The sequence below is a fragment of the Trachurus japonicus genome, chromosome 7, assembly GCF_045865225.1.
Source record: "Trachurus japonicus isolate A0001 chromosome 7, Traja_1.0".
Classification (NCBI taxonomy): domain Eukaryota; kingdom Metazoa; phylum Chordata; class Actinopteri; order Carangiformes; family Carangidae; genus Trachurus; species Trachurus japonicus.
In genome coordinates, this window is record NC_140913.1 from 12,827,169 (window position 1) to 12,852,877 (window position 25,709).

The 25,709-nt window shown below is 42.4% G+C and overlaps 2 protein-coding genes across 3 annotated transcripts; one reads left to right on the forward strand and one right to left on the reverse strand.

Annotated features, from left to right (window-relative positions):
* Positions 1–669: 669 nt before the first annotated feature.
* On the forward strand, positions 670–17,511 carry atp13a2 (ATPase cation transporting 13A2). 2 transcript variants are annotated; one of them, XM_085781284.1, is made up of 29 exons: positions 670–813; positions 4,567–4,643; positions 5,024–5,191; positions 6,053–6,111; positions 6,227–6,293; positions 6,381–6,460; positions 6,668–6,745; positions 6,835–6,904; positions 7,047–7,181; positions 7,302–7,368; positions 8,841–8,972; positions 9,198–9,350; positions 9,515–9,625; positions 9,716–9,762; positions 9,855–10,043; positions 10,126–10,332; positions 10,935–11,045; positions 11,346–11,502; positions 11,729–11,840; positions 11,954–12,078; positions 12,247–12,425; positions 12,959–13,051; positions 13,191–13,270; positions 13,773–13,925; positions 14,033–14,129; positions 14,981–15,204; positions 15,393–15,544; positions 15,636–15,808; positions 17,213–17,511. In XM_085781284.1, exons 1-29 carry the CDS (start codon positions 801–803, stop codon positions 17,378–17,380), a joined length of 3,477 nt encoding a protein of 1,158 aa, XP_085637410.1. In that variant the 5' UTR covers positions 670–800; the 3' UTR covers positions 17,381–17,511. The 2 variants fall into 2 exon arrangements, with proteins under 2 accessions (XP_085637410.1, XP_085637411.1); XM_085781285.1 differs by lacking the exon at positions 670–813 and adding an exon at positions 3,715–3,862.
* A 632-nt stretch (positions 17,512–18,143) lies between these two features.
* Positions 18,144–23,212, reverse strand: szrd1 (SUZ RNA binding domain containing 1). The gene is made up of 4 exons (XM_085781286.1): positions 23,125–23,212; positions 21,695–21,744; positions 20,810–21,079; positions 18,144–20,125 (listed from the first exon to the last, which is right to left on the reverse strand). Exons 1-4 carry the CDS (start codon positions 23,170–23,172, stop codon positions 20,014–20,016), a joined length of 480 nt encoding a protein of 159 aa, XP_085637412.1. The 5' UTR covers positions 23,173–23,212; the 3' UTR covers positions 18,144–20,013.
* Positions 23,213–25,709: the final 2,497 nt, after the last annotated feature.

Sequence of the window (25,709 nt, forward strand, 5' to 3'; positions counted from 1 at the left end):
TTACTCCTAATATTATAAGTGAGATGTTTTGTTTAACACCCTAGTACCTCAAATGTGGTGATTATTATTTTGGATGTTATTATGATATTAAATATGCTTGTGTTGTCATTAAGATGGGATAATCCCCTCAAAGCCCATAAAGCTGTATTTTCACAGCATTTTGGTATTTAACATTTGTGGCATGCGTGGATTTACTTAATTGGAGAAATCTGGGCAACACAGCTAAGAATTTATTATTTCTAAGCCATGAATATTTACAACTAACTTTGTGTTTTTCAGAAGAAATAACTGACTGCATATAAGCAGGTGCTGTACAGAAAACCAGGTTTATATTACAGGTCTATAATAAATAATTAATAAGCGGAAACTTTTTGGCACTTAAAAAACTATGGGCTGGACACTGGAGGATGTTTCTGTGAATTTGCACTGCCCTTATCGTGTAGGAATTATTCGGCAAAATAATTTAAATAATGTAATGAAATATAAAGTATTTATCAAACGTATGCAGTCAATTAAGAGTTTAATATAAGATCAAAGGGTAATTATAAGATATGGTGTAATATTGGTTATTGATCTACTCTGGAGGAACTGAGCAGATTTTTGTAAATACTCGAGTCGTGACGTGTGAGCGCGATTGTGACTAATTTGGGCATCGCGACTTTCCGTAGCGAGGTGTAGTTTGTAGCAGGGACAGCTGCTTGTCCCATGGTTTGACACAGACTCATCAGTCTTAAACAGATCGCCCGGTCCCGGTGTTGAGACTACCGTGGTGGCAAATAAGACAATGTTGTGACCAAAGGATGGACAGACGTGGTGAGTGTGTTTTTAAGTTATTACGGAGCCGTTTCTTCCAGAGAGCTGACAGTTACCACGGCGACGCTACACAGATGAGTTTGCTAACGGTTAGTTAGCTGAATCCAGCCACTGCCTCGCCTCAGGTTTCTGCTCATAACATCTCATTTGTCTTTTAAAACAAACCCGACAACCAGCAGCAATAATGTCTACCCAAATACCAAGATAACTCTAGAAGATATTCCTATCCTGATGTATTTTACATCACATTCATTTATTAATTCTCAGTCTGTACAACAGGGTCCGAAAGACTTGAGACAACTTCATAGTCAATTCAAGTTAATATTGCATGTGTATTTTAAGGGTCCTTTCACCACATTTATAGAGAAAACAAAGCAAGTTATATCTTGCGGTTTCATTTACACAGCTGACAGTGATGTATTCATCTCTGGTTCCTCTTTTTATTTCACACACCTTGCTTGTCAGAATAACCCACAAACCTAACTGGTGCTCAATATTCAATAATTTAGCCTACTAATACAAGCACAGTCAGTAACTAGTAGCCTACTGCTGCTGCTATTGCTATTACAGTACTTAATGTCATTTAAAAAGTTTTTAAATGTAGGTGTGGATTTGAAGACACAGCATTTATGTATAAGATTTTAGTTCATGTCCATCTAAAGCTGGACTGTGCTATATAATGACCTCTTGGCAAATAAAGAGCTGCTGTTACAGTGAGGACAGGTGCAAAGTTACATGTGTCTCAGTTAGTCTGTGGGTGATAAATCGTTATTATCTAACTTCAGCTGTGTGTGGTGTTTGTTGGCTGATAAGTAACAGGAAACTGCACCACAGAGATATCAGACATAGTTGAGGCAGTTCAATTTGGATACTTTCAACATTTTTTTTAACAAAACAATGTTTTTGTGGCATGTTTAAACCTGCAATGATTGATTTAAGCATGGCACACTGTTCATTAGCTGACCACGATACAGTGGATTTATTAGTTTTCCCTTTACTGAAAACAGCTGCAGAAGATAAGCTGATTTGAGCAGTGAAACTGAACCCAAAAGAGGTCATGTTACAGCCCATACAACCAAAACAATGAACCAAACTGACACTAACAATGCTCCATAGAGCTGAAGGAAACGGCAGAGAGAGGTGTTAATTTTCACTGGAGCCTCTCCGGTCAGATTATGAAGATTCATGTGACCTTTATTTTATTATAGAAATACTAAATGCTACTTTAAACTCTCAAATATCTAAAAAAGTTGAGCTGGGTTGCAGTCAACATATAATTCAAGTGTTTCTGCTGCTGCTACCTACTAATGTTGCTATGCTGTGTTTTTTTTTCTGGGTTTTTGCACCGTCAGCTCAGATGATTATCATGCGTCTGTCTACTCGTGTGTATTCTCACTTCTCTTTTTTGACTGTGCAGAATTTGCTCAGTGGTAACACAGTGTGTTTTGGAGATGAACTGATAGCCTGGGTTTTCTCTGGGTCACCACCACCACAGTACTGTAACCTGAACAGATTTGAGGGCTATGATATTCACTTCTGACTTGACGGAAGCCGTTCCCTCCTCCAAACTGGGCCTTTGAACAGAGTTATTGATTGATGAATGGGACAAAGGAAATATAATGATGACTTTCAAATATCGTGTTGAGTTAGTCTATTTAGGTGAGGTATGTGAATGTATACTTGAAACCAGCTGAAATGCAATACCACTTTAGACATTGTAAGAAACGCTGCCTCCCATGGGGAAGCTGAGTTTGAAACTCACTCACTAAAGTGGAGTGATTGCAGAGTTGATACTTTTGGTAGGGATTGGCCCAGTTAGAGCAAGGCAAGCATGTGATTTGGCAGAATACAGTAAACTCGGCCTCAATGGACTTTCCCATGATGCAATTACAATCATGTGCATAATTGCAAAACGGATGACTAAGTTGTTTTGTTTCTTGTGGAAAGTGTAGATTATGCTATGTATGACTGGAACACTGTACAGCTAAAGACATGCATGCACAGTTTATTACCCTTCTTATTATGTGTACAAATCTCTAATCATGAGGAAACATAACCTTAATGATGACATAATGGTTATTGATAATGTTGTTCAGGGGAGATCAAAGCTATCAAACAAAATTATTAAGTTTGTTAACAGTTGATGATTTAAACTGAACTACCACGAATTCTGGGTATTTTTGGTAAAGGATCAGACTTTCACTGCACAAAATAGTTTTGTTTTTAATAGGGCTAAGGAAAAATGAAAATTGAGTATATTAAGACTTTTCTCAGAATATAAACAAAAATGGTAATTCAGAGTGGTACAATTAAGAGAAAGGATATATAACTCTTTGCTCCTGCAAAAACGACCATAGCAAATTACAAGCAGTTGCAGGTGTCATTGATTGTTGCCTCGGTAACATTGGTTTTAGGACTAAACTAGACTTGAACGGTGTCTTATTGATTTTGAGCCAGTCTGTACTTTATGGGTGAAAGTAAAGACCTGTATACTCCACAAGAACAGAGAAACTTGTTCTCTCCCTGGATTCCCTGGTTCGCAGCTTGGCCATAGCCTATGAACTATTCAGTCTCTGTCCTTGACACATCATCTGGGCAGAGCTTTTTTTGAATGGTGTCCGACAACTATGATCGGTCAGAAGTGAGAAGTTCTGCACTTGAGTTTCTCGTAAAATGTCCTGCTCTGGTCAGAAGTAGCTTTGTTCTTGTTCTTGCCACCTTGAGAAAACGAACAAATGTGTTCTTCTTGCGAAGTATAAAGGCCGGGTATGCAATATGCATTTTCTCTGCAAAACCGGCCGGTGGTGGTGGTGGTGGCGTCCCGGATTCGTCACAGGATCCGGTTATGCAACTCTAGTCGTCAGGTATCAGAGGCGTCGTAGGCAGGTGAGAGAGAACCAGAAACAGACACAGAGACAGAGACAGAGCAGCAACAGCAGCGGATGGGAGCCGAGTCCCACAGACAGACAGCTGACCTGAAACTCAGCCGCTGTAAAACCTCATTCCTCTGGAAATATATTCCTCGTACCTTCACGGTGTAGAGCTGACGGTAAGCCCGCTCTCCTCCTCCTCCGAGGTCTTTCAGTCTGGATGTAGGCTACTCGGGATTTTACCGATGTTTTTCAGGTGTATGAAGCGGAAGCATCTGGTTATGGCACAGTATTTGTTTTTTTCCTCTTTGGCTATTGTACCCTTTGAATTTACGACCTTTACGAGCGTTTAAAGCAAACGTACTTTCTTTACTAGACGGTTTACTCTCCTATATAGCCCTTTAAAAGATAATGTTTACAACTAGCCACTCAGGTACGGTGGTGACGTCACTACAACACGTGTATCTTCCATTATCTCGCTTTTATGTTGCATTGTGACCACTTTTGTCTCAAATCAGAGTTACACTGTGGCTTTTTGCAGTGGGATTACTTGAACTGCATCACTGCTGAATACCCAGAGAGCTGTTGTTTTAACCGCACTGACCCAGACTGTAAACACAGTGCTGTAAAGTTGAAAGTAAACCATTACAGACCAAGACAGCACGGACCTCATTTCATCCATCACCACCACCAACTAAAAGGTGTTTTAAACCATGCTGCCTCAGAGTTTACCATTTGCAGTTTGCAGCAATGACCAGAACAGAGCTCTGCCATGTGTGTGTGTGTATTGACTTAAAGGGTGTGCGTGTGTTTGTGTGCACGTATGTAAATGTTGAAGCAGAGGAGCCATTGTGTTAACAGCAATTTTAAACCTGTTCTGTAGGAAGTGTGGTGGAGCCGCAGAGCGGACTCCCCTCACCCAGTCCACGAGACCCCCTCCTCAGTCCTGACTCACACATGGTAAGGACTACCACACTGTTTCTGCTAATATAACTAATAGATAATAATTAGATAAAGTCAAGAAAAGCAAAAGAATCTTGTTTGACAGACGGGTGACGAAAGTATAGAGAGTAGTGACACCTGTCACCTGTACTTAGAGAAGTGGATTTAGTCTTCTTACATTTACAGACACAGAGGAACCACTGTTTTTTTTTAACACTGTTTAATTTGGTCTTCGCTGAAAGCAAACAAGCCGCTCTCTCATTCTGGCTTTTCACAGTGGATTACTGTCATGTATTGCAGCAGGTGCTGATGAATTTACCAGTTTATTGGAAACAGAGGTCTTTTTACAATGAGATTGTAGCACTGTTTGAATCTGTCTGACTCTTTTGCCTCACCAGGATGTTCAGGGGTATAAGTGGGTGCGCTGGCGGGTGTGGCTGTGTCGCCTGGGTGCTGTGCTGTCCTTGGGTCTCCTCCTGATTGTGTTTCACTGGCGCCCAAAGCTCGCTGTCCTTGCCCGCTGCTGCTCCTGCCCTCCAGCTCTGGCAGATATTCTGCTAATTAGAGTAAGATAATAAAATTGTTCCTACTTTGACTTGATCCCTGCTAAGCACCTGACTAAAACAAATTTGCCATAGCACCACTAGTGTCTGTCAATCAGTTTGACACAGATTTAGAGAAATAATAGTGTTATCTATTATCAAACATTAATTTGTAATTTTGACTGCTGCTCTAACCTTGAAAGAGGTTACCGAGCTGTTGTGTTGATGATGTCTGAAATACAGTTGCAGATCATTTTTTAAATCAGGAAGAAATGAAATACACGGGTCTGCAGGGTACTTCTAATTTCTTTTATGTACACTGGAACTCAATTTTAGCAATTATCTGCTTCAGTTTAAAGTGTTCACTTGTCAGTCAGGTATACCTCCATGTTGTTTCACCGTTTTATGACCAGTGTTTATTATCCAAGCTGCTTTCCAACTGTTTCATTCAAGTGTGTCTACAGGGTGCAGCTGATTAACATATTCCTTTTTACTCAGTTGCCATTTCTGCAAACAGCCACCTCCAAAGCTTCTATAGCTTGTTTTGTATCTGTTACCTCATTCTTATTATCACATCTGATCACCCAGGGGAGTATGATGTTAGTGCCAGACAGACCATATCTGTTGCAGGGTCTGTTTGTCTTGTCCTCTGATGCACTACATTAGATGCTTCCTCTCTAAATCAGCAATCACAGACGCATTCATAATGTACCAACCAACCATAAACAAGAAGGTTGGTTGGTCCTCTCTGTCAGAAAGAAGTGAGATGCATTCATACCTGTTAACTGGCAAAGCCCCTATTGGAAAATGAATTTATTATGATAATGGTATGATGTTATTGGTCGGATAAACAGGTGAAATTAAAAATAAGATCTTCTTTTTCAGGATGCTTTTGGACAGCAGCATGTGGTGGAGATCCTCACAGAAGAGATGGAGGATGGCAGGTAAGCTCCACGTCTCTACTCTCCGACAGCATCATCTTAAGCCGTTAATCACTGCCTGCAAGTATCTGGAAAACTGTTCAAGCTGTTAACTTCACTTTATATTTTTTCCGTTCAGTTTGGAGGTGTTGGGAGAGCTGGAGGTCAATGAGTGGAGAGATACAGTCCAGCTATACAAGGAGGAGGTGAGGAAGAAGGGATCAGTTGTGTCGAATAGAATAACATGCTGCAAGACCTTTCTCTGACTGAACATGTCCTCTGTTATGTTACAGAAAACTCTGCTGCGCTACTACCTGTTTGAAGGGCTGCGCTATGTCTGGCTGGACAGGAAGGGAGCTTTCTGTCGTATTAGGTATTGAAACAAGAAAACCAGAGCCAGTTAGTTTTAAGCAACATTTGTCTACTCAGATACTCAACCATTTTTATTAAAATTAGATCCAAGAGAAAACCACAAAGCAAACTTTGGAAACATGTCTACACACTTGTTGCTTCAGCTGAGGAATAATCACAATTTTGATTTTGATAAATGGACATTTTATTATCTCTCTTTTCTGTGTAGTGTCCTCAATGAGGACTGGACCTGTAAGGATCTGTACGGCTTCCAAAAGGGCCTGAGTCACCTTGAGCAGAGCTTGAGGTGGGAAATGATGCACAAATGTGAGAAATAAAGTGATCCTTTAATCTCAAGGGGAGCCGCTGGGTAATTCATGACATGACTTCTTTCAGGAGACGAATTTATGGGCCCAACCTCATCGACGTGCCTGTGAAGTCTTATATTAAACTCCTGTTTGAGGAGGTGAGATTGAAATCATCACCGTCTTTCACACTGATTCAGATTAATTTATATGATTAAAATCCAAGTATGAAATTGAGACGGCTACTCTCCTTTTCTCTCCCTCTCTCTCTCTCTCTCTCTCTCTCTCTCTCTGCGTCTTTAGGTCCTCAACCCCTTCTATGTGTTCCAATTCGTCAGCATCACCCTGTGGATGATTGATAATTATTATTTGTACGCCCTGTGTATTTTGTTAATCTCAATTTTATCTATCAGCATCTCTCTGTATGAGACCCACAAGGTGAGTCTGCAGTGGAACGCTTCATCTGATTATAAATTATGACATCTCATACATTCACACTCTGAATGTTGGTTTTGAAGACAGTACAGTATATGACTCTTATTTGACATCCCTCCACAGCAAAGCGTCACTCTTCACAACATGGCCCGGCTGGTCACAGATGTTACAGTACGCAGAGACTCAGGAGGTGAGTTTATGCTTCTTCAAATGTGCACTCTTCTGCAGTTTCAGAAAATGATTTTTGTCCATTTGAAATTTGATTATTAATGCTTATACAATAAAGCCCTTTGGTTGAACAACACAGAGCTGGACAGGTGACAGGTGGTCTTTCAGAATCTGCTCTGAGAGATGTGACAGCAGAAGAACTATTGGGTTCACTCAGGCGCTTTGTTTACATCACTGCGAATCAGAGCGCAGAGTGCATATACTGCAGAGTCATCTGAGCTGGGTGTGAAGGCACTGTCAAGACTTGGCACAGAAAGGGTTTAGGTCTGCTAAAGGAACAAGTTGAGAGCAGTTTGACCTGTATTAGCTTTGATTTCCTGAGCAGTCGAGAGGTTGGTGACGAGGTAGACATGGTTTCGATTTGTTAAGTGACACTGCGCTGTTTTAGGCCACAGACAATAAGAGTAGTCATCTCTCTGCATCACCGACCAAGCTGAAATTCTACATTCCTCAATGTCAACAGGTCAGTCACAGTTATCTCTGGGACTCTACACCCAGTTGCCAGCGTATAGGATTGTTTCCATAATTAATGAGCAGCACCACAAACCGTATCCTCCAAAATGCTTCATCTAGTTAAATGAGAAATTTTCTGTACTTTCTAAAACTTTTATCTTTATTATTACCTTCATCAATATGAGTCAAATCAGTGAACTGTAATTGTGCTCAATTCATAGGGCACACTGAGTGGTGAGACTATCAGTGCAAAGAGAGGTGAGACTATCAGTGCAAAGAAGAAACAATTAACAATGGTGCTTTACTATATTATACTACGGCACATATTACAAGTTCAAATGAATATCTGTGCATATTTTGATTTAAATACATAAACAGAACAAAGGCAGTAATTGTCATTAAAGGCTTTAGGGCTATGCTGTTTTAAGCAGGAATTGTATTTGAGGCCAGTACAGTCGTTACAAAAAAGACAATGTAGGAGGTGTAAACAATACAGGTGTCGAAACTTTCACTAAATCAGCTTTGCAAATATTTAATGAGGAATTTTACATTCTTTGGGGTTTCGGTTGGCAACGCTGAAAGTAAACAGTGGTTTGTTTACTAAAAACTCCTCAGAGCAGCTTTAACCTATGTGACAGTTCCTCCCTCGAGGCAAAACCCAACAGAGCTGTTTATGTGCTCTGTCCAACCACCTGCTGAAGCTGCATCCTCCTCCAGCAGCTCTGAGGAAAGAGAACACTAATTGTCCCGCTGCCGTGCTGTTTGTTAGGAGAAACGTTCAGTAACAGACTTGTATCTATAGCAGGATGCTGGGTGACAATGTGTGGTCATGAGGGCAAACAACTGGGAAATACAATAAGATTTCACCCATTTTGTTTCATTGGACCAAGTAAAGTCAGACCAGACTGCTTCTGTGCTTTAAACCCAAAGCTCTCTACCAGAGTATTCACTGCCTTTTTGTCTCTGTGTGTGTTTTCTCAGCCGATGAGTGTGTGAGCTCGATGGATCTGGTCCCCGGTGACTGTCTGATCATCCCCCAGGAAGGTCTACTGTTGCCCTGCGACGCTGCCCTGCTGGCTGGGGAGTGTCTAGTGAACGAGAGCATGCTCACAGGTGATCAACAAACCCAAACACTGCCAACACTGCTGGGTAGATTATTTGCTCCTCTTTGTGTTGCTGAAATCCCATGACCACAGTGTGGCACCAAAAAATATGAAGTAGAGTTTGACCTGGTAGTTGTGTTGCAGCAGTTTTCACAATTTAAACAACAACTAAAGTAAATGTACAAAAAAAACCTTGTTTGGTGTATTTGTGTATTAACCAGTTTCCTGTGTCCAGGTGAAAGTGTCCCAGTGCTTAAAACCCCACTGCCAGCCGGCGAGGGCAAGTACAGCTCAGAGACTGAGCGTAGACACACTCTCTTCTGTGGTACCCAGCTCATTCAGGCCAAAGGTGGAGGCAGAGGTGCTGTCGCCGTGGTTACAAGCACTGGTGGGTAGAGAAAACTGACGATCTGAGACAGGAACATTACATAATATTATGTGGTAGCGATTATGATTTATGATGAAGTAAATGCATTCAGCCTGGAGTGTCAGACATGTTTTTTTTAGGCAAACAGGAAAGTCAAACCAGTTGTGTCTTATTCTCATCCTCAGGGTTTTTCACAGCCAAAGGAAACCTGGTCAGCTCCATCCTGTATCCACAGCCAATCAACTTCCGCTTCTACCAAGATGCAATCAAGTTCCTGCTTGTTCTGGGTGGAGTTGGTAAGATCTGTATCTAGTGTATGTAGTGTATTGAGTGAAAGCCATACAGTAAGCAGCTGAATTTGAAGCATTTTGACTCTTCTTTTTCAGCTATCCTTGGCACCATTTACAGCTTCGTTGTCCTCTACAAATCCAATGTAAGTGCTGCAGTGCACTGAAGTATTCTTTGATTCATTCTTTACTGGATAAGAGCAACAGACAAAGTGTTCTGACTGACTTGTGTGTCCAGGCCACTTGGGTGGAGCTGGTGATCAGGAGCCTGGATATCGTGACCATCGCGGTTCCTCCTGCTCTCCCTGCTGCCATCACCACTGGCACCATCTACGCCCAGAGCCGGCTCAAGAAGCAGGGCGTCTTCTGCATCAGTCCGCCACGCATCAACGTCTGCGGCAAGGTGTCGCTCTTCTGCTTTGACAAGGTGAGGACGGGTTTTGTTGTGTATGTGGAGAACGATCATCATGACCACTCTGTGCATTCACCGTGCATTTTGTTGTGAACAGACGGGAACTCTGACGGAGGAGGGTCTGGACGTGTGGGGAGTGATGGAGGGGGGACCTGCCGGCTTCTCAGAGCTGGTCCCAGAACCCAGTCTCTTGCCCCCGGGGCCGATGCTCTCAGGCCTGGCCTGCTGTCACACTGTGACGCTGCTGCGAGGTCAGCCCCTTGGAGACCCTCTGGAGCTCAGGATGGTTGAGTCCACTGGTTGGGTATGATCATATAAAGCTTGTTTTACTTACTTCAAGGAAAACTTGACTAGGACTTGGTGTTGTTTAATTATCTGTTTAATAAGTGACTTGTGATACTAACAGAGTTACAAATGCTTTATTCCTTGCCTTTATTTAGATAGTACAGTGAGATATAGGAAAGGCAGGGAGAGAGAGAGAGAGGGAGGCGGGATGACATACAGCAAAGGGCCATGTGTCAGACTCAATCCAATAGCTGCTGTTATTAGGACTCATGTTGTGTGCTCCACCAGGAGAGCCACTCAGGTGTCCTGTAATGTTAATATCTTAAAAAACATTTTCATTTAATGAAAGAGTTCTTAAATGTCAAGTCTCACCTAAACATGAGTAAGCATTTTATCTCACTGGATTGCCAAATATCATTCATGTAAAGCAGCAATTTTATATTTTACATTTTAAGTATTTTTTGGGCCAATATTGTCTTTATTAGTGATAGTGATTGACAGGAAATATTATTTAATCTTTTTTTTTTTTAAACTTATCTTAGATATGTTGTCTATTCTTTGCTGAGGATCAACTAGTTTCCCCATGAGCATCAGTGAAGACTCTGATTCTCTAACTTACAGATCCAACAAGAGCCAGAGGGGGACGGGAGGCTGCTGGATGCAGAGTTTGGAGGCCACAAAGTTTTGGCCGTTATGAGACCTCCTACTCAACAGCTCCAAGCTCAGGCATCTGTGAGTGTCGCTGCCATCAGTCCCATATAAACTGATCAATACTGTAGGTGTTACTAAAGTGAACAACCTCTTAACCACTGCAATTCTCTTGAACAGATATTGATTCTTAATTTCTGAGCTTATTGTTACATTTTGACAATTGGTACAACATCAGGATATTTCCAAGGCCATCTGTGATTTCTGCTTTGTTTTACTGTGAAAATCTTTTAACTCATGAGCTGTAAAAAAAAAAAAAAAAAAAAATCAATATCTGTTTATACTGTAGTATTCTGTTATTAACTCTCATTCTTCTCCTGTCAGTCCACAGGCGAGGCAGTGGCCATTGTGCAAAGGTTTCCCTTCTCCTCGGCCCTGCAGAGGATGAGTGTGGTCACAGTGGCCCAGGGCGGACACTCGGCTCTGGCTTTCATCAAAGGATCACCTGAGATGGTGGCGAGCCTCTGCCAAGCAGAAACAGGTCAGTAAGTTACTGATCATAACTAAACATCTAAGTAAGATCACTTATTCTTAATGAGTGTTTTATGCAAATGTATCCAAAAGTATAAAAACAACTGCAGTACAGAAGTTTTAGTGGCTGCGAATAAAATGTGTTTTGCGCAAATTTTTGTAGATGCAGTTTTTCTCAAATGTGAATAGAGCAGCAGTGGATTTGTGTTGTTATTTAACATGCACTCTGTTCACAGTTCCTTCACAGTTCTCCAGCAAACTGCGCAGATTCTCCAGCGAAGGCCTCAGGGTTCTTGCTCTCGCCTATAAACCGTTGGACAGCAACACTGACTTCAGTAAGATTGAACGGTGAGAACCTAGTTTGCATCTCTGGCTTCTTATCTGGCACCGGAGCCACAGCCGGATGATACAGATACAAAAGATAGCTGTGTGTGTTAATGCAGCTGTGTGTCTGCCCACAGAGAGGAAGTGGAGAAAGACATGCACTTTCTGGGTTTGCTGATGATGAAGAACCTGGTAAAGCCAGAAAGTCCCAGGGTTATTAAAACCCTGAGACTGGCAAACCTCCGCAGCGTTATGGTCACAGGTGAGGGATGCTTAGCGGTAGTGTTCCTCTTTTTTAACACGACAGCATCATTTTCTCTATTTTCCTCTGCTCTATACATCAGATTCCCTTCATGATAAAGATGATTTCAATTTAAATCTCAATGTTGGCTCAGTCACGTCAATTCTTATTTTGTACTTCTTCACACAGGTGACAACATTTTAACAGCAGTCAATGTAGCCAAAAGCTGTGGGATGGTGGGATGTGATGAGAAGGTCATATTCGTCAACGCCACCCCCCACACCGCCCAGTCCCCCCCCACCTTGAGGTTCACCCTGGAGGATGAAGCAACAGCAGCCGGCCAAAGCTCCGTGGAGGTCATCACATGGGTGGGTCCTGCTCAGACACACACATACACCACTACAGTTCAGTGCACCTCAGGCTGTTTTAGCATTTTTAAGCATCTGGGGAGAAGAGGAAGACCCTTTTCCACTACACAGTTATAGCTCTGCTCGGATCGATTCCACTCTGTTCTTCAGCGGGGGCGGGGTCGTCATATCACGGCGGCTACGGCCGCGTCGTCTCGCTGGCTTTTTTCGATCCCCACTCATCTGCACCTTGATTACGGACCACAGCGTGGTTTTCCACACCACAGCCATTTAACTCGGGTGACAGAATAACAACAGTCTTGGAACAGATCAGTGGTCGCTGTGTCGGTGTGGTTTTAAAATAAGCGGGTTTGATTCTCGTGTCGGATGTCACGCTCGAGACAAACCTCTTCTAACCCTAATCCTGATTCCTACATACAAACATTTACATATGCAAGGCCTGTTTTGTGTCTCATTTGACACTTAAGTATTTTTTTAATACCATCAAGATGAATTTAGGTTGACTGTTATGATGTTCCTCCCTCTGCTCTCAGGGCCTGTACCAGGGTGGTTTTGGTTATCACTTGGCCATTAGCGGCAAGTCCTTCGCTGCCCTTTGTGACCACTTCCCAGAGTATCTGCCAAAGGTAATGTAAGATGTGTAATCCCAGCAGGAACGCTCTGACAAAGGACTGTGCTAACTATGGAACAACGATTAAATAACATGATGATTTGGTTCAGCCTGTGGTTTTACAGCTGCCATTGCTTGATATGTCGTCGTTCCAGGTGTTGGTGCGAGCCACAGTATTTGCACGCATGACTCCGGACCAGAAAACCCAGCTGGTGAAGGAGCTGCAGAAACTGAAGTGAGTTCAAACAAAAAGAAGAAGAATGGAAACACACAAATAACAGACAGGAAATAAACCACTGACAGGATTTACTGAGAGCAGATCTACAGAGACACGAGTATCAGGGGAAATCAAATCCCATTAACTTGATGGGCTAACTGTCAGATAGGAAAAACTGAGGTATATTTTTGTTCTGAGATTGTCTAATTGTCAGAACATTAGATAGAATATTACATAAATATGGTCAAATTAGCCCATATAAGTCCACATAACTATCTGAATACACAAGAAGATGTAAAAAAAAAAAAAAGTGGGAGTTGAGGGAATTGTTCACTGTGCTCTTAGCTGTTTCATGACACTTTTTTTTTTTTAAAGAAGAAAATCTAGTCTTACAGGATGCCATCACTGACTCGCACAAACGGAGAATGTATTTATTTTAACCTCATGTCACTGCTGCCCTGATTTCAAATAAGACACCAGCCATAAGTGAAACTGCGATGCTCCTCTGTTATTACTGCAGCTACCGAGTGGGCATGTGTGGGGATGGGGCCAATGACTGTGGGGCCTTGAGAGCTGCTGATGTCGGGGTCTCCCTGTCTGAAGCCGAGGCCTCGGTCGCTTCACCCTTCACGTCCAAAACTGAGGACATCAGTTGCGTGCCACTGCTCATCAGGTGAGGAAGCAGGAGGCATACAGAGTGTCGAAGCCTTGTGTTAAATATGGGAGAAGTCTTTGAAGGCCAGAAGAGACGACACTTTTTTTTTCTCCTTGTGTTTGCAGAGAGGGCCGATGCTCTCTGGTCACCTCCTTCAGTCTCTTCAGGTACATGGCTCTGTACAGCCTCATCCAGTTCTGCGCTGTGCTGATCCTGTACACAGTGAGTATCAGTGGACCTCAACACACACTTTAATCTGTAGGTCTATCCAGTCATCTTTTAGTATGAACCAATGAGATGAATGCTCTATTCCACATTTACAGATATAACAGAAATGAAAATAATAACATAATCCCCAATTCCAAATATAAAAAAATGAAGCCTGTCAATATTTAAAGCAGAAGTAAGGGGAATGTTTGTGTTAATATAAGTCTTAAATAGTTATATCTTCCGACGTCAATCACTTACATAGAGTGTTTGGTCCGAAACACGGGTCTGTCAGTCACTCTGCTCTGCTGTAAGCCGAGGAGAAAAGTTTCCTTGTATCCTACAACCTTTATCCAATGAGGAGAGAGAACGGCATAAAGGGGCGGTCCTCTCTGTGTGTGCAGCCAAGGGATGCGCGTGAATGTGGTGACGTAGGGACGAGGACCAATAGATCCATGACGAGGGCGGGGACTGCTAACTCCATCGGCTGACAAGAAGTTAGCCAAAACGACCGGATTGCTTACTTCTGCTTTAATGATTAAATCAATTGTGTAAACTATATTAAGAGATCTAACTGTTGGTGAAATTATTGAATTACAGCCCACATGAAGTTATCAATACCATCTTGCAATAGATATAATAAGTCTAGACTTACAATAAATATAATAATAACATATTATAATATTATAAATATATATTATAATATATAATATTTGAGTTATTCTGAAGAGATCTGTGAATGACCACAGCCTAAATCACATTCAGTAGAAGTTTGCAGCTTTCTAAATAAGTGTTGCATTAACTGATCTGAGGACGACAGTTTCACCTGCCATTGAAGTGAGTGACCTCTTACTGTGTGTGTCCAGGTGAAGACAGGCTTGGCCGACATGCAGTTCCTGTTCAGCGACATCGTTCTGGTGACCTTGCTGGCTATCGTCATGGGAAAAGGAGGCCCCAGTGACCACCTGCATCCCAGTCGACCTCCAGCCAGCCTGCTGGCCCTGCCCGTCCTGGGCAGCCTCTTCATCCAGGGCTGCATGATCGTCCTGGGCCAGCTGGCTGCGCTCTTCATCACTACCTCACAGGACTGGTCAGTAACAAGGACACAGAGCTGAAGCGCTTCAGTTAGCCAACGTCCTCTATGTATACAGATGACATCCTGTGCACATACATAGATAGATAGATAGATAGATAGATAGATAGATAGATAGATAGATTTTATTGATCCAAAGATGGGAAATTACAGTTGATCTAACTTCATCTCCTGTATTATTCTAGGTATATTCCACTCAATTCAACACTGTTTGGGACAGCCAATCTGCCCAACATGGAGGACACCAGTGTGTTTTCCTTGTCAGGTTTCCAGTACATTATCATGGCTGTGGTGGTGACAAAGGGCTACCCTCACAAGAAACCTCTCTACTACAATGGTGAGGAATGTCCAGAGATGGTGTTTGTTATTATGACTGAAGGAGTCTGAGTTCAAGGGTGATATGTTTTTCTTTTGTCTTTTCTTTCCAGTGATCTTCCTCTTTTTACTGTTGGTCCTCTTCGCCATCATGACTTGGCTGGTGTTGTATCCCACACCTGTAGTTTGCCACTTCCTTGAACTGTACAACATCACTGACATGGGTTACAAGATGCTGCTTGTCGCTGTGGCTGCTCTCAACTTCCTCGTCTGTTTTGTCGTGGAGGTGAGTGTGAATATAAATCTTTAATATTCCCCTTTTAGGACAAATTATAGTCACATTTACATGACTGGCTCGGTCATTAGCTCCAGCCCCAACCATGACACCATGGAGTCTTTGTAGCTCTGAGACTCTGTGCATCGATCTCACTCGAGGTGATCGTCATCCTCTGTGTCATCAGTTCTCAGCGTCACTGCAGTGTTTATGCAGCATCTGTTCAGCCATCAGCCAACCAGTAACATCCAATCACAATCATAGCAGTACAGTAGGCAGCGTTCGTCTCACTGTTGTCACCGCGGATTTCCTCATGCCAGCTCTGCTCAGTATTTCACTTCCTCCTCGAAGCTCCTGTCGTAATCTTTGACTTGATACTTGCTGATGTTTATGTGTTTACAGCCATCTGTGATTCTGCACTGTCACTGTTTGATCACTTCTCCCTCTGAGCCTTTTTTCCCAAAACGGAACAACCAGTGCACATGATGCTGATTGACGGTTGGCTTCAATTATGCAACAATGCACACAGACCTGTTCATCTGGCTGGGCAGGGTGGGATGTATAGAATAGATTGCTACCAAATGAGGCACTCAGTTTTCTTTTACATGTATCATTGTTTTTATTATTGTACCTGATCATTTTTTAAGGAAACAAAAATCAGAAATGGAAAACACACACAGACACACAGACACACATAATTTCACATGTGCAGTATTATGGATGTGGAGGCAGTGTCTGCTCTCTGCATCAGATTAACTCTTAGGGCCACCCCAAGAGAAAAAAACAGAATTTGAGAATAAAGTTGTCATATTTCAAGAAAAAAAGTCACAATATTGTGAGAATAAATTTGGTATTTAAAGCTAGCTGCCGTTTTAGGGAAATATCAGAGGAGAAGAACAATTAGGAACATGGAACCTCCTGTGAGGTTATACTTAAGCACAGAGTTCATAAACAAGTACATCATCCATTTTTCAGACATTGAAAAGTTTATGCAGGAGACTGCATATATTCTATTATTATTACTCTATTGTTAGACAAACATGCGGCTACACTGTCCCTTCAACTGTTTCATTGGTTGTTTGGAATACTGTCTTTTTATGACCAGATTTTTTTTACTCAATGTAACCAATACCCAGTTGTACAACTTAAAATGCAAAGTATAGAGTGCAGTTTTCATGAAATATTTAGATTGTATTGATCTTAACTGTAGCACTGGCTCTGTGTTTTTACCAGCTGTTGTACACGGTGGCTCAGTGTCTGGGACATGAATACAGCACAGCCAGCCATCATTCACCTGCGCCTGGTCTAAAACAGTCCTATTGTCCATCTCCATTATCAGCAGATACACACTGGGGGGCACACTCTGAAACTGCGGTGACAGAGTATCTTAACTGGATGTCTGTGTTTGTTCTCCAGCTGCTGATCGACCTGGGAATCCTCAACTGCCTCCGGCTGCTGCGCGGGAAACGTCAGTCCAAGAAACAGTACAAACGTCTGCACGTCCTCCTGTGTGACACTCCGTCATGGCCTCCCCTCAATCAGATCCTGTCACCTTCAGATCACAGTGTCATCTGCTTGGCTTAGCACCTGCACCCACCCTCCTTGTTGGACACTTGTCAGTGCACAGAGACAAAACAAAACTGCGGGCGACTGAACTACGCCCACACCAAACTACAGTCATGTTTACTTGTTAATAAATACTATTTTTTATGAAACTACTGTGTGATTCAGTGTAGTTTTGGTATAAACATTAACACATTTCACAGATTTGATATGTTGCAGGCAAATAGGCTATAATAATATAAATTATATTAAGCTGCTCCAATCAAAACTATTAAGTATATATTATAATAATATATACTTAATAGTTTTGATTGGAGCAGCTTTACAGATTTCTACATATTTCTTCATTATAAAGATAAGAAGAATTTGATTCATGGTACTTATTTGTCTTTTTGACATAAAACTCAGTAGCAACCTAAGAAACAGTCAGATTCAGATGGATCAATATAGATTAATTTGTCCTTTTGCTCATTACTAAAACTAGATCAATAACTCAGTTGTATTATAAATGAATAGTATACATGTATATAGTTTTAGCATTAATTTAAAGTAGTATCATAAATTATATAGTATGACATATACAGTATAAGTGAGTGAGGATGCATCACAACATGAAATTCTTTTTTTTGACAAATCATTTTATTAAATCAGTATTTACAGGCAGTTTGTGTCTCTCAGAGCTCAGTTTAACCCGTCTGTCTGCTGCTCTGTTTGCTAGATTTCCTGAACTAAACTTTCACCGGTTTTCTCCTGAATTCTCCCTCGCATATAATTCACCTTCTCCAACTACAGTAATAAAATCAACAACCAGGAAGTAAAGATGTGATACAGGAGGCACAAGCTGAATTCAACCATTGTTAGAACTGAAGATGTGTGCACCACTGAGTATGGCTTTATTGAGATTCTCTTCTCCCGTTCGTTTCGACAAATATATGTGAAAAACTAATTACATCTATGGGGCACAATAGACAGCCAGGTAGTCGGTCGCTACCTCTCTGCTTCACATCCAGCTGTGTCTGCACGTTCCATTTCAGGAGTGGGCCATCGGTTACTGAACACGGGAGTGGTGTTACAATTTCATACTGTCAGTTAAGACCAAAACAAAAAAAGAAAAACCTCATTCATTCATCCCAGGACATGGACGTCGCTTCAGTTACACATCACTGCACACTCTGCTGCTGCGTAGCACCATCTCTAACAAAGTGCCAGCCCAAGCTTAAATATGGACATTTCCCGTTGGAGAAATCAAACCCGCTGGAAAAAATACAATCTTAGTTCATTTCATTCATTCAGTCTCATTCGCTTGCACCTGAGATCCTATGCGCTGTATGTTGGTGACGGACATGATGAAATGAGCGCACCACTGACCAGGTGGAGCTGCAGCGGAGCAGCCCGTGATGTACAGCAGTAAATTCATTCCTCCCCCACCTCTTTGACCTGAACCTCCCTCCAGTCGCTGCCGACACCACCTTCAAATAGTGACATCTGAATTACCTGATGTATCTACAGGTTGATTTTCTTTTAAAAATGGGGTTTTGGTTCATTTTGATTAAAATACTGCTCCGACGCTGCTGCCGTCTCATACAAAAAGGCAGAAAAGCTACTTAAAAATGGACTTAAATCCACAACCCCCCTCTTCACGTGTCTCTTTTTTTTGCTTTTACTTTTAAATAGAAATAATGAAGTGACAGTCAAAGGAAGACAGCTGTAAAGCTTAATTAAAAAACAAAAAACAAAATAAAACGTAAACAGAACTTGTCAGATATACAACTTGACACACATAACCCTTACCCTAAGTTTTTTAAAAACAAATGGCAATTTACAAATTAGGGGTGCGCTGATAATGCAAACAGCTCATTCACCGTACAGGTACCAGTTAAATACTGCGCATTTGTGGTGAGGTCTCATCCCACACCAAACAGTTGATATGGAGAAACCGAACCGTGTCATCTTGAAAGGATTCTTTTAAGCGCACAACAGATTGGGAAAAATTCAAATGTTTCCCATTTAACAAAAAAAAGCAGATGTTATGTTTATTTTTTAACGACCAATATTAAATGCTGTTTTAATGAGCAGGTGTTTGCAGGTTACGCACTTCCGTCTGTACTTGGTTGATATCAGAGCATCCCTAAAAGATAAAAAATTTAATGAGCCAATGTCTGAAAAATTAAAAACACGAAAGGTGTGAGAAGTGACGTGTGGTATTATTGCTGGGGAGAAGCTGCTGCACAGGTACCAGCTCATCTCGTTTTGCTATGGCCCATCACGTCTCCTCCCCTCTCTGCCGTCCTTTGATAAAGTCTTTGCCGCCGTCTCGAGGCATCCTGGGGACCGTAGGAGGACAGAGGTGGAGGTGAGGGGCGTCTCTTAAAGGGATCATCACAGTGAGTCCAGAAGAAGTCCATATAATCACAGTGTCAAACAGACTGGATTGGGGGAGAGAAAAGAGTATTTGACTCCTGGAGTTCCTCGCTCCCCGTCAGTCCCACACCACAGCTGGTGAGAGGAGTCGAGCAGCAGTGCGGTCGTGTTCACTGCCCGTCTGATATCATGGAACTGAGGGAAGGAAGCTTAAGGAATACAGTGCTGTCTTTGCTCTCAGGAGGTCCTTGATCTCTCTCCTCTCGATGGCTGGGTGGCCCCCGGGCGCCCACTTATCTGTGCTGTCGAAACCCGTGGGTGCCGTCTGGACCGGCGGGCTGCCGGACAGTGTGATTGTTTGATCGGGTGTCCTCTGAAGGCGAAGTAGAGTTATTGCGTCCTGGCCTAGAAGATCGAGAGGAAAAGTGGATAAATTAGAGACGGCAGCCTCCTCTAACTGACACAACGTGCCTCTGTCAGCTGTACTTGTAATCATGGAACCAAAAAAGTAACACCAGGAGGAGAGGTCAACGAGGCTTCTGGTGACGCGTGGGCGCTGAAAACTCATCTGGGATTTGTTTGGAGATAGTCGTGCCTTTTTAATACCTCCTTTGTCCTGATTTACTTATTCTGTTTGTTTCAGAGGCCTCCACTTACTCTGCCTGCCCCCACCCACACCCTCCAACACCAACACAACTGGACAGTACGCTTATGCTTGAACCACTTGCACATACAGCACAGTTTATATATAGTATACTTTTTTTTATTACAGATTCTTCTTTTTTGTTTTATATTTTTGTACTTCTACTTTAACAATCTCTATTTGCTGTTCTTACTTAATCACACCAAGTCGAATTCCTTGTATACTGATTCTGTTTAATTATAGTGTTTACATCTTTGGAAAAACACAGCCATAGTTTTCAAATTTTTTATCTTAATGTAAATCGGAAGACAAAATGCCACTGACTGTGCTATTTAAGTACTCAACAACCAAAAGTGTTATTTACTGATGTCAAGATAAACGAAGAGATCCTAAAGGTAAAATGGAGTCTTCAGCTTCTGTGAGTCATTGTTAGTGGATATTGCTACCTGTCAGTGTTGGGCTTGTCCTGAGGCGTCTCCTCTGGGCAGGCGCTGCCCAGTATTCTCTTCCTGGCCTCTGCGTACTCCGCCTCACGCTGAGCCAAAGACTTGACCTGTGGAGTCGGCCTGTTCTGATTCAAGGGCGATCCCAGCGACCCATTACTTGCGGGCCGCTTCAAAATGCGTATCTGAGGTGGGGGCGCTGCTGGTAGAGATTCGTCCTGTATCACCATGGTCGTCTTTAAAGGAGATTGTGAAGAATTGTTACTGGACTCCCTGGAAGCAGACCAATGAGACACAGAATTATTATATATATATATATAGCTTTATTTACAGACTCTAAGTCCAACAATTGACACAAACAAAGAAACATAGACAAACAACATAGACAGCACACAGTCTGTCCACACACAAACTAAAAACGGTACAGTTGTTTAGACCAGTAATTCCAAAACATTTGAGTGAATTCAACAGGGATGAATAAAAAATTGAATACATTTTTTTCCTGATACTGATTGCAATGTTCTTTTCCCCAGTGGTTAAAACCTCTACACTACATAACACCTATTTGGATCATCTTTGTAACATGGGGAGAGGAGATGCTGTGGGGCAAATAACTTGTGAACACAGATGTAAATGGTAACATGGGTGGAGAAGCTGTTTGCAATTATTGATTAGTGCAGTCTGGCCATTCAAGTTTGACCAGTCCACTTAATTAAGCCATTATGGTGACCATACAGACCCACTGGATTACCTGAGGACTGTCTTATTATGATAATTCACAATATCTATAAGTCATTCTGGGTGTCTACTTTGACAGATAATCAGTCACAATCAGTTTTGACTAGAAAATGAAGAGTGCGTGTTTCTCCTGCCTTTAAAAAGCCTTACTTTTCTCTCTGGCTGATCCTTAGCTTCTCTTCTAACCGTTTTTCCATTTCCTGCAGGGGGGGGAGAAACAGTTCAAACATGTATTCATGTAAACAAACAACATGGTCAGCTTGGTTACGGGTGGGAATAAGAGTAAAGCAGGTATTAAGCAAGAAGACTGGATGGAAAGCAGGATTCAGTTACAAGCTATTTATACATGTGTACAACAGCTGCCAAGTCATAACAGAGAGAGCGCTCAGCCACCAACATTAGCCGCTGATGTTGACACCTAAAACTGTCAGATCAGACGAACTTCCTCTCGTACTGTCTTTATACCGATTAATCACAGTTACGGGTGTTTAAAGGACCTTTAACTTCAGTCTGATCAGTTCATGAAGCTGCAACAACTTCTTCTTCGCCCCGCCACGTTCTTGACGTCACGAGCTTGCGTTAGTCTGGCAGGCTACCGCGACGACAGCTCATGTAAAGATAAATATTGCTTAAATGTTATAAAAAATGTCACCAAATTGTCCGTTTGGCGACTTCATCGGCTCGCTACCCGACCACTAGTTGATAACATGGCCGAAATGTTGTCCAGCACCAGTAGCTCGGCCTTGTAACCGAGCAGGAAACCACCAAGTTAGTGCGGCGCGCTAGCGCTAACGACAGCTAGCACGGCTAACTGTGGAGCGCGGAGAGTTCAAGTGACAAATGATAATAACGCAAACGTGATCGTTAATGTGCACATGCCATCTAGCCATGAAACAATCCTCCACTTTGTGCTCTGGAGCCGTAGTACACTGGTTCACCACACCGTCAGCCGTCGTCCTCGGCTCGGCTGGACGGTTTTATGGCAAGCAGCTCAAGTTGGCATTTTCCTAAAATAAGAGTTGTTTACGGTATAAAAGGCGCTAAGTTGCACCAAATTCAACACGAAACCAAGGCGGAGGCGCAATCTAGTTTTAAATGAATATCGTATTTTCCAATCAGTAAAGTGACACAGTCAGATTTTCCACATTAGCCGTGTAATCTATAGCTACGTTAGCATTAGCATCAGAGCGCTAGCGCTTCAGGTAGCTCGGCACTTTGAAGCGGATGGTTTACTTTAGTTTAGTGTCGCGTGAGTTCATTAACTAGTAACCAGGGGGATTAACGACGCGTCGTGTGAAGTTAGTGTGAAATCAAATTACGTTTTGGTCAACTAACTACGTCCATAAAAAGGTTGTTTCGCTCGCTCGCTCGCTTCTTGACGTTAGCTCGCCAAGTTTCTTGAAGCTATCGTTAGCATCGTTAGCATTAGCCACATTGTTGGCCCGTGGGAGTCGTGAACGTGGAGCAACCGCCGCGACAACTTCTCACACCAGACACGTAAACATAGGGGACACACAAATATATATATTCGCAATTAGTTCACAAAAAAATATATAAATAACGAGTCCTTCGCTGTTTACCCCACTGTCAGCAGCTTCCTCCCAACTTTCGGCGACCTCCTCATCCATGTTTCATTTTGCTCAGACAGACAGACACGCTGTGAGGAGGAGGAGGAGGAGGAGGCCGACCCGGACCCGGACCCGCCTCTCGGCTGTCTGGGCCCGTGACGTCACACCGACGGATTTCCCCACGGCGTGACACACCACCGACACGCAGCAGATCACCAACCAAACTATGACTATCTGTGGGTTTAAATGAATGGAGGACACTTACCACCTCACATTTAAAAAGCCTCACAATCACCACATCCCTTAGCCTATATTTGTTATGAAATTTTAATTTTTTGCAAATCTGCTAAAGTGAAACATCTAGCTAGCCCATATGCCTGGGTGCTTGGACCTATAGTCTTGTCCATGTACTTGAACATCTGGGCAGATTCCAGCTGTAGATTTTCTATGAATGTGCCAGAGTTGGTTCGTATGTGGTCGCAGTATCTTATAATCATACTGTATGGGCCAGATGTTGGCCGTGGACGCATGCATATAGCCGGTTATTGTGGGCACAGAGAGATGGGTGTACTGTAGATGTGAGTATTTTTGCTCAGCTGTGTCACGTGAAATCTTTGCTCACTGTGTGTAGGCCAGGGTATAATGAAAAATTTTAAGCTATCTTCTTTGTCTTTAGTCCTTTGCTCCCCTCAGAGGTAAGCTATCAACCTCATTATTTATACAGCTTCCACTCCTCTCTAAAAAATGTCATCACTTCCAAGAGTGGTAAATTGATTTTCATGGCCAGGTTGAGAATGTCAGGACAGGACAGGCAGGATTCTTAGCACAAAGAAAACATTATGTGTTATGTAGCAGTCACTCAGTGAGCCATGGAGTATCTGGACACTTGAGGGCAGCATGGGTTTATTATCAACATGATGTTGTTGTTTGTAGGTCACCTGTCCTGAACATCCTGCTTTAATATGTCCAAACCTCTATGCCATCTGTTTCACGAAACAACGAGGAAAAAGACAAACACCCCTCCTCTCTCATTCTGAGGCTCTCTGTCAGTGTGATCGAGAGCCTCGAGTTGCCTGTCATGAGTTTTAGAGGGCTCACAGCCTACATAACCATAAACTCAATAGATTCCTTGTTGGATAGTCCAGTACTTTGTAAACTGGATAACTCTTCTACAAGATGCACACAGTGATCAAATTTACAACTAGTCTCATACCTGTTACATTAAAAATAGGATTGGTCTCAAGTTTAGGTGGATGGTGGTGTAACCTATTTTATTTCATTTACTACTAAGTGTGCAGCCTGCACATTAAAGTTGTAGTAGCCTCATAAATGAAATAGAATATAGGCTACCGGTAAATCATATTCACCTGCATAATGCAGGTAAACTAAATTAATTTGATGTGATTTGCATGTAAATTATTGCAGCACAACAAAAACCTTTATTTTGTAGGGGAAAATAAAACAGAAAAAGGTGTGTGAGGGCGCATGTTATTCAGTTGACACGTCAACAAAGTGAGGCCGGCATGCATTGAAAGCAGAGCCTTTGCTTTATTATTTTGCACTCTAACATTAGGCGCCCAACTAACTCAGTCTTGGAGCGTGAATCTGGTGGTTGTGGCCGGGGATGGGATCATAATGGGCTCTTTGCACAGCTCCACTTCTTCCTGAACTAATGGTGCGTTCCAGGCAACTCGTAACTCGTATTTTTCCGACCTGTTCCTATGGTTACCCGTTAGAACGTACAGTCAAACTCGTAACTTCCCACCTGTGAACTCGTACTAGATCGATCTACTCCCAGTCCCAGTTCGTAACTCGTAACTTGCCTGGAACGCTACAAACTCGTAACTGGTGACTTGAAGTCGTGACTTACGGGTTAAAAAGCCTGCCTGGAACGCACCATTAATGCTGCTCCTTTGTTTCCTGTCTGACATTATTGGACAAGCTGATTAATCCAGGTGTGTCTGACCATTGTGACTACTCAGACACACCTGGATTAATCAGTTTGTCCAATAATGTCAGACAGGAAATGAAGGAGCAGCATTAAGTGCAGGAAGTGATGGAGCTGTGCAATGAGCCCATTCCTGGCCTGAATTATTGTCCCAGTCCGCCTCAAGTGCAGTAAGACAACATCATGAGGGGAGATTGTTGTTATCAGGATATTTGCACAAAAGTTTTGTCAATGTCAAAATTTTAAGAACAGGGTGTGTGTGTGTGTGTGTGTGTGTGTGTGTGTGTGTGTGTGTGTGTGAGAGAGAGAGAGAGAGAGAGAGAGAGAGAGAGAGGGGGGGGGGGTCTCAACTCTCTCTTTCAGAGATTACAAATCAGTTAATGTCATCTCATCATCTTTTTTGTATTTTTTCTGTCGGACTTTGTCCACTGACAGACAAGCTTGCCAGCACTGGCGGCACACAGAAATGTTGATTTATTGCTACCGGAATAACATCTGCCTCCTGGTCATAATTGAGATCAGATAAGAGATTGCTTCTATTGAAATGCTCTCATTGGGATTTTATCCGGATACAAAGGAACTGATGTTGACAAAAGTAAAACTGTACTCAGTGACCTGAATGGTGCACGTTCATCTTTTCTCACATACC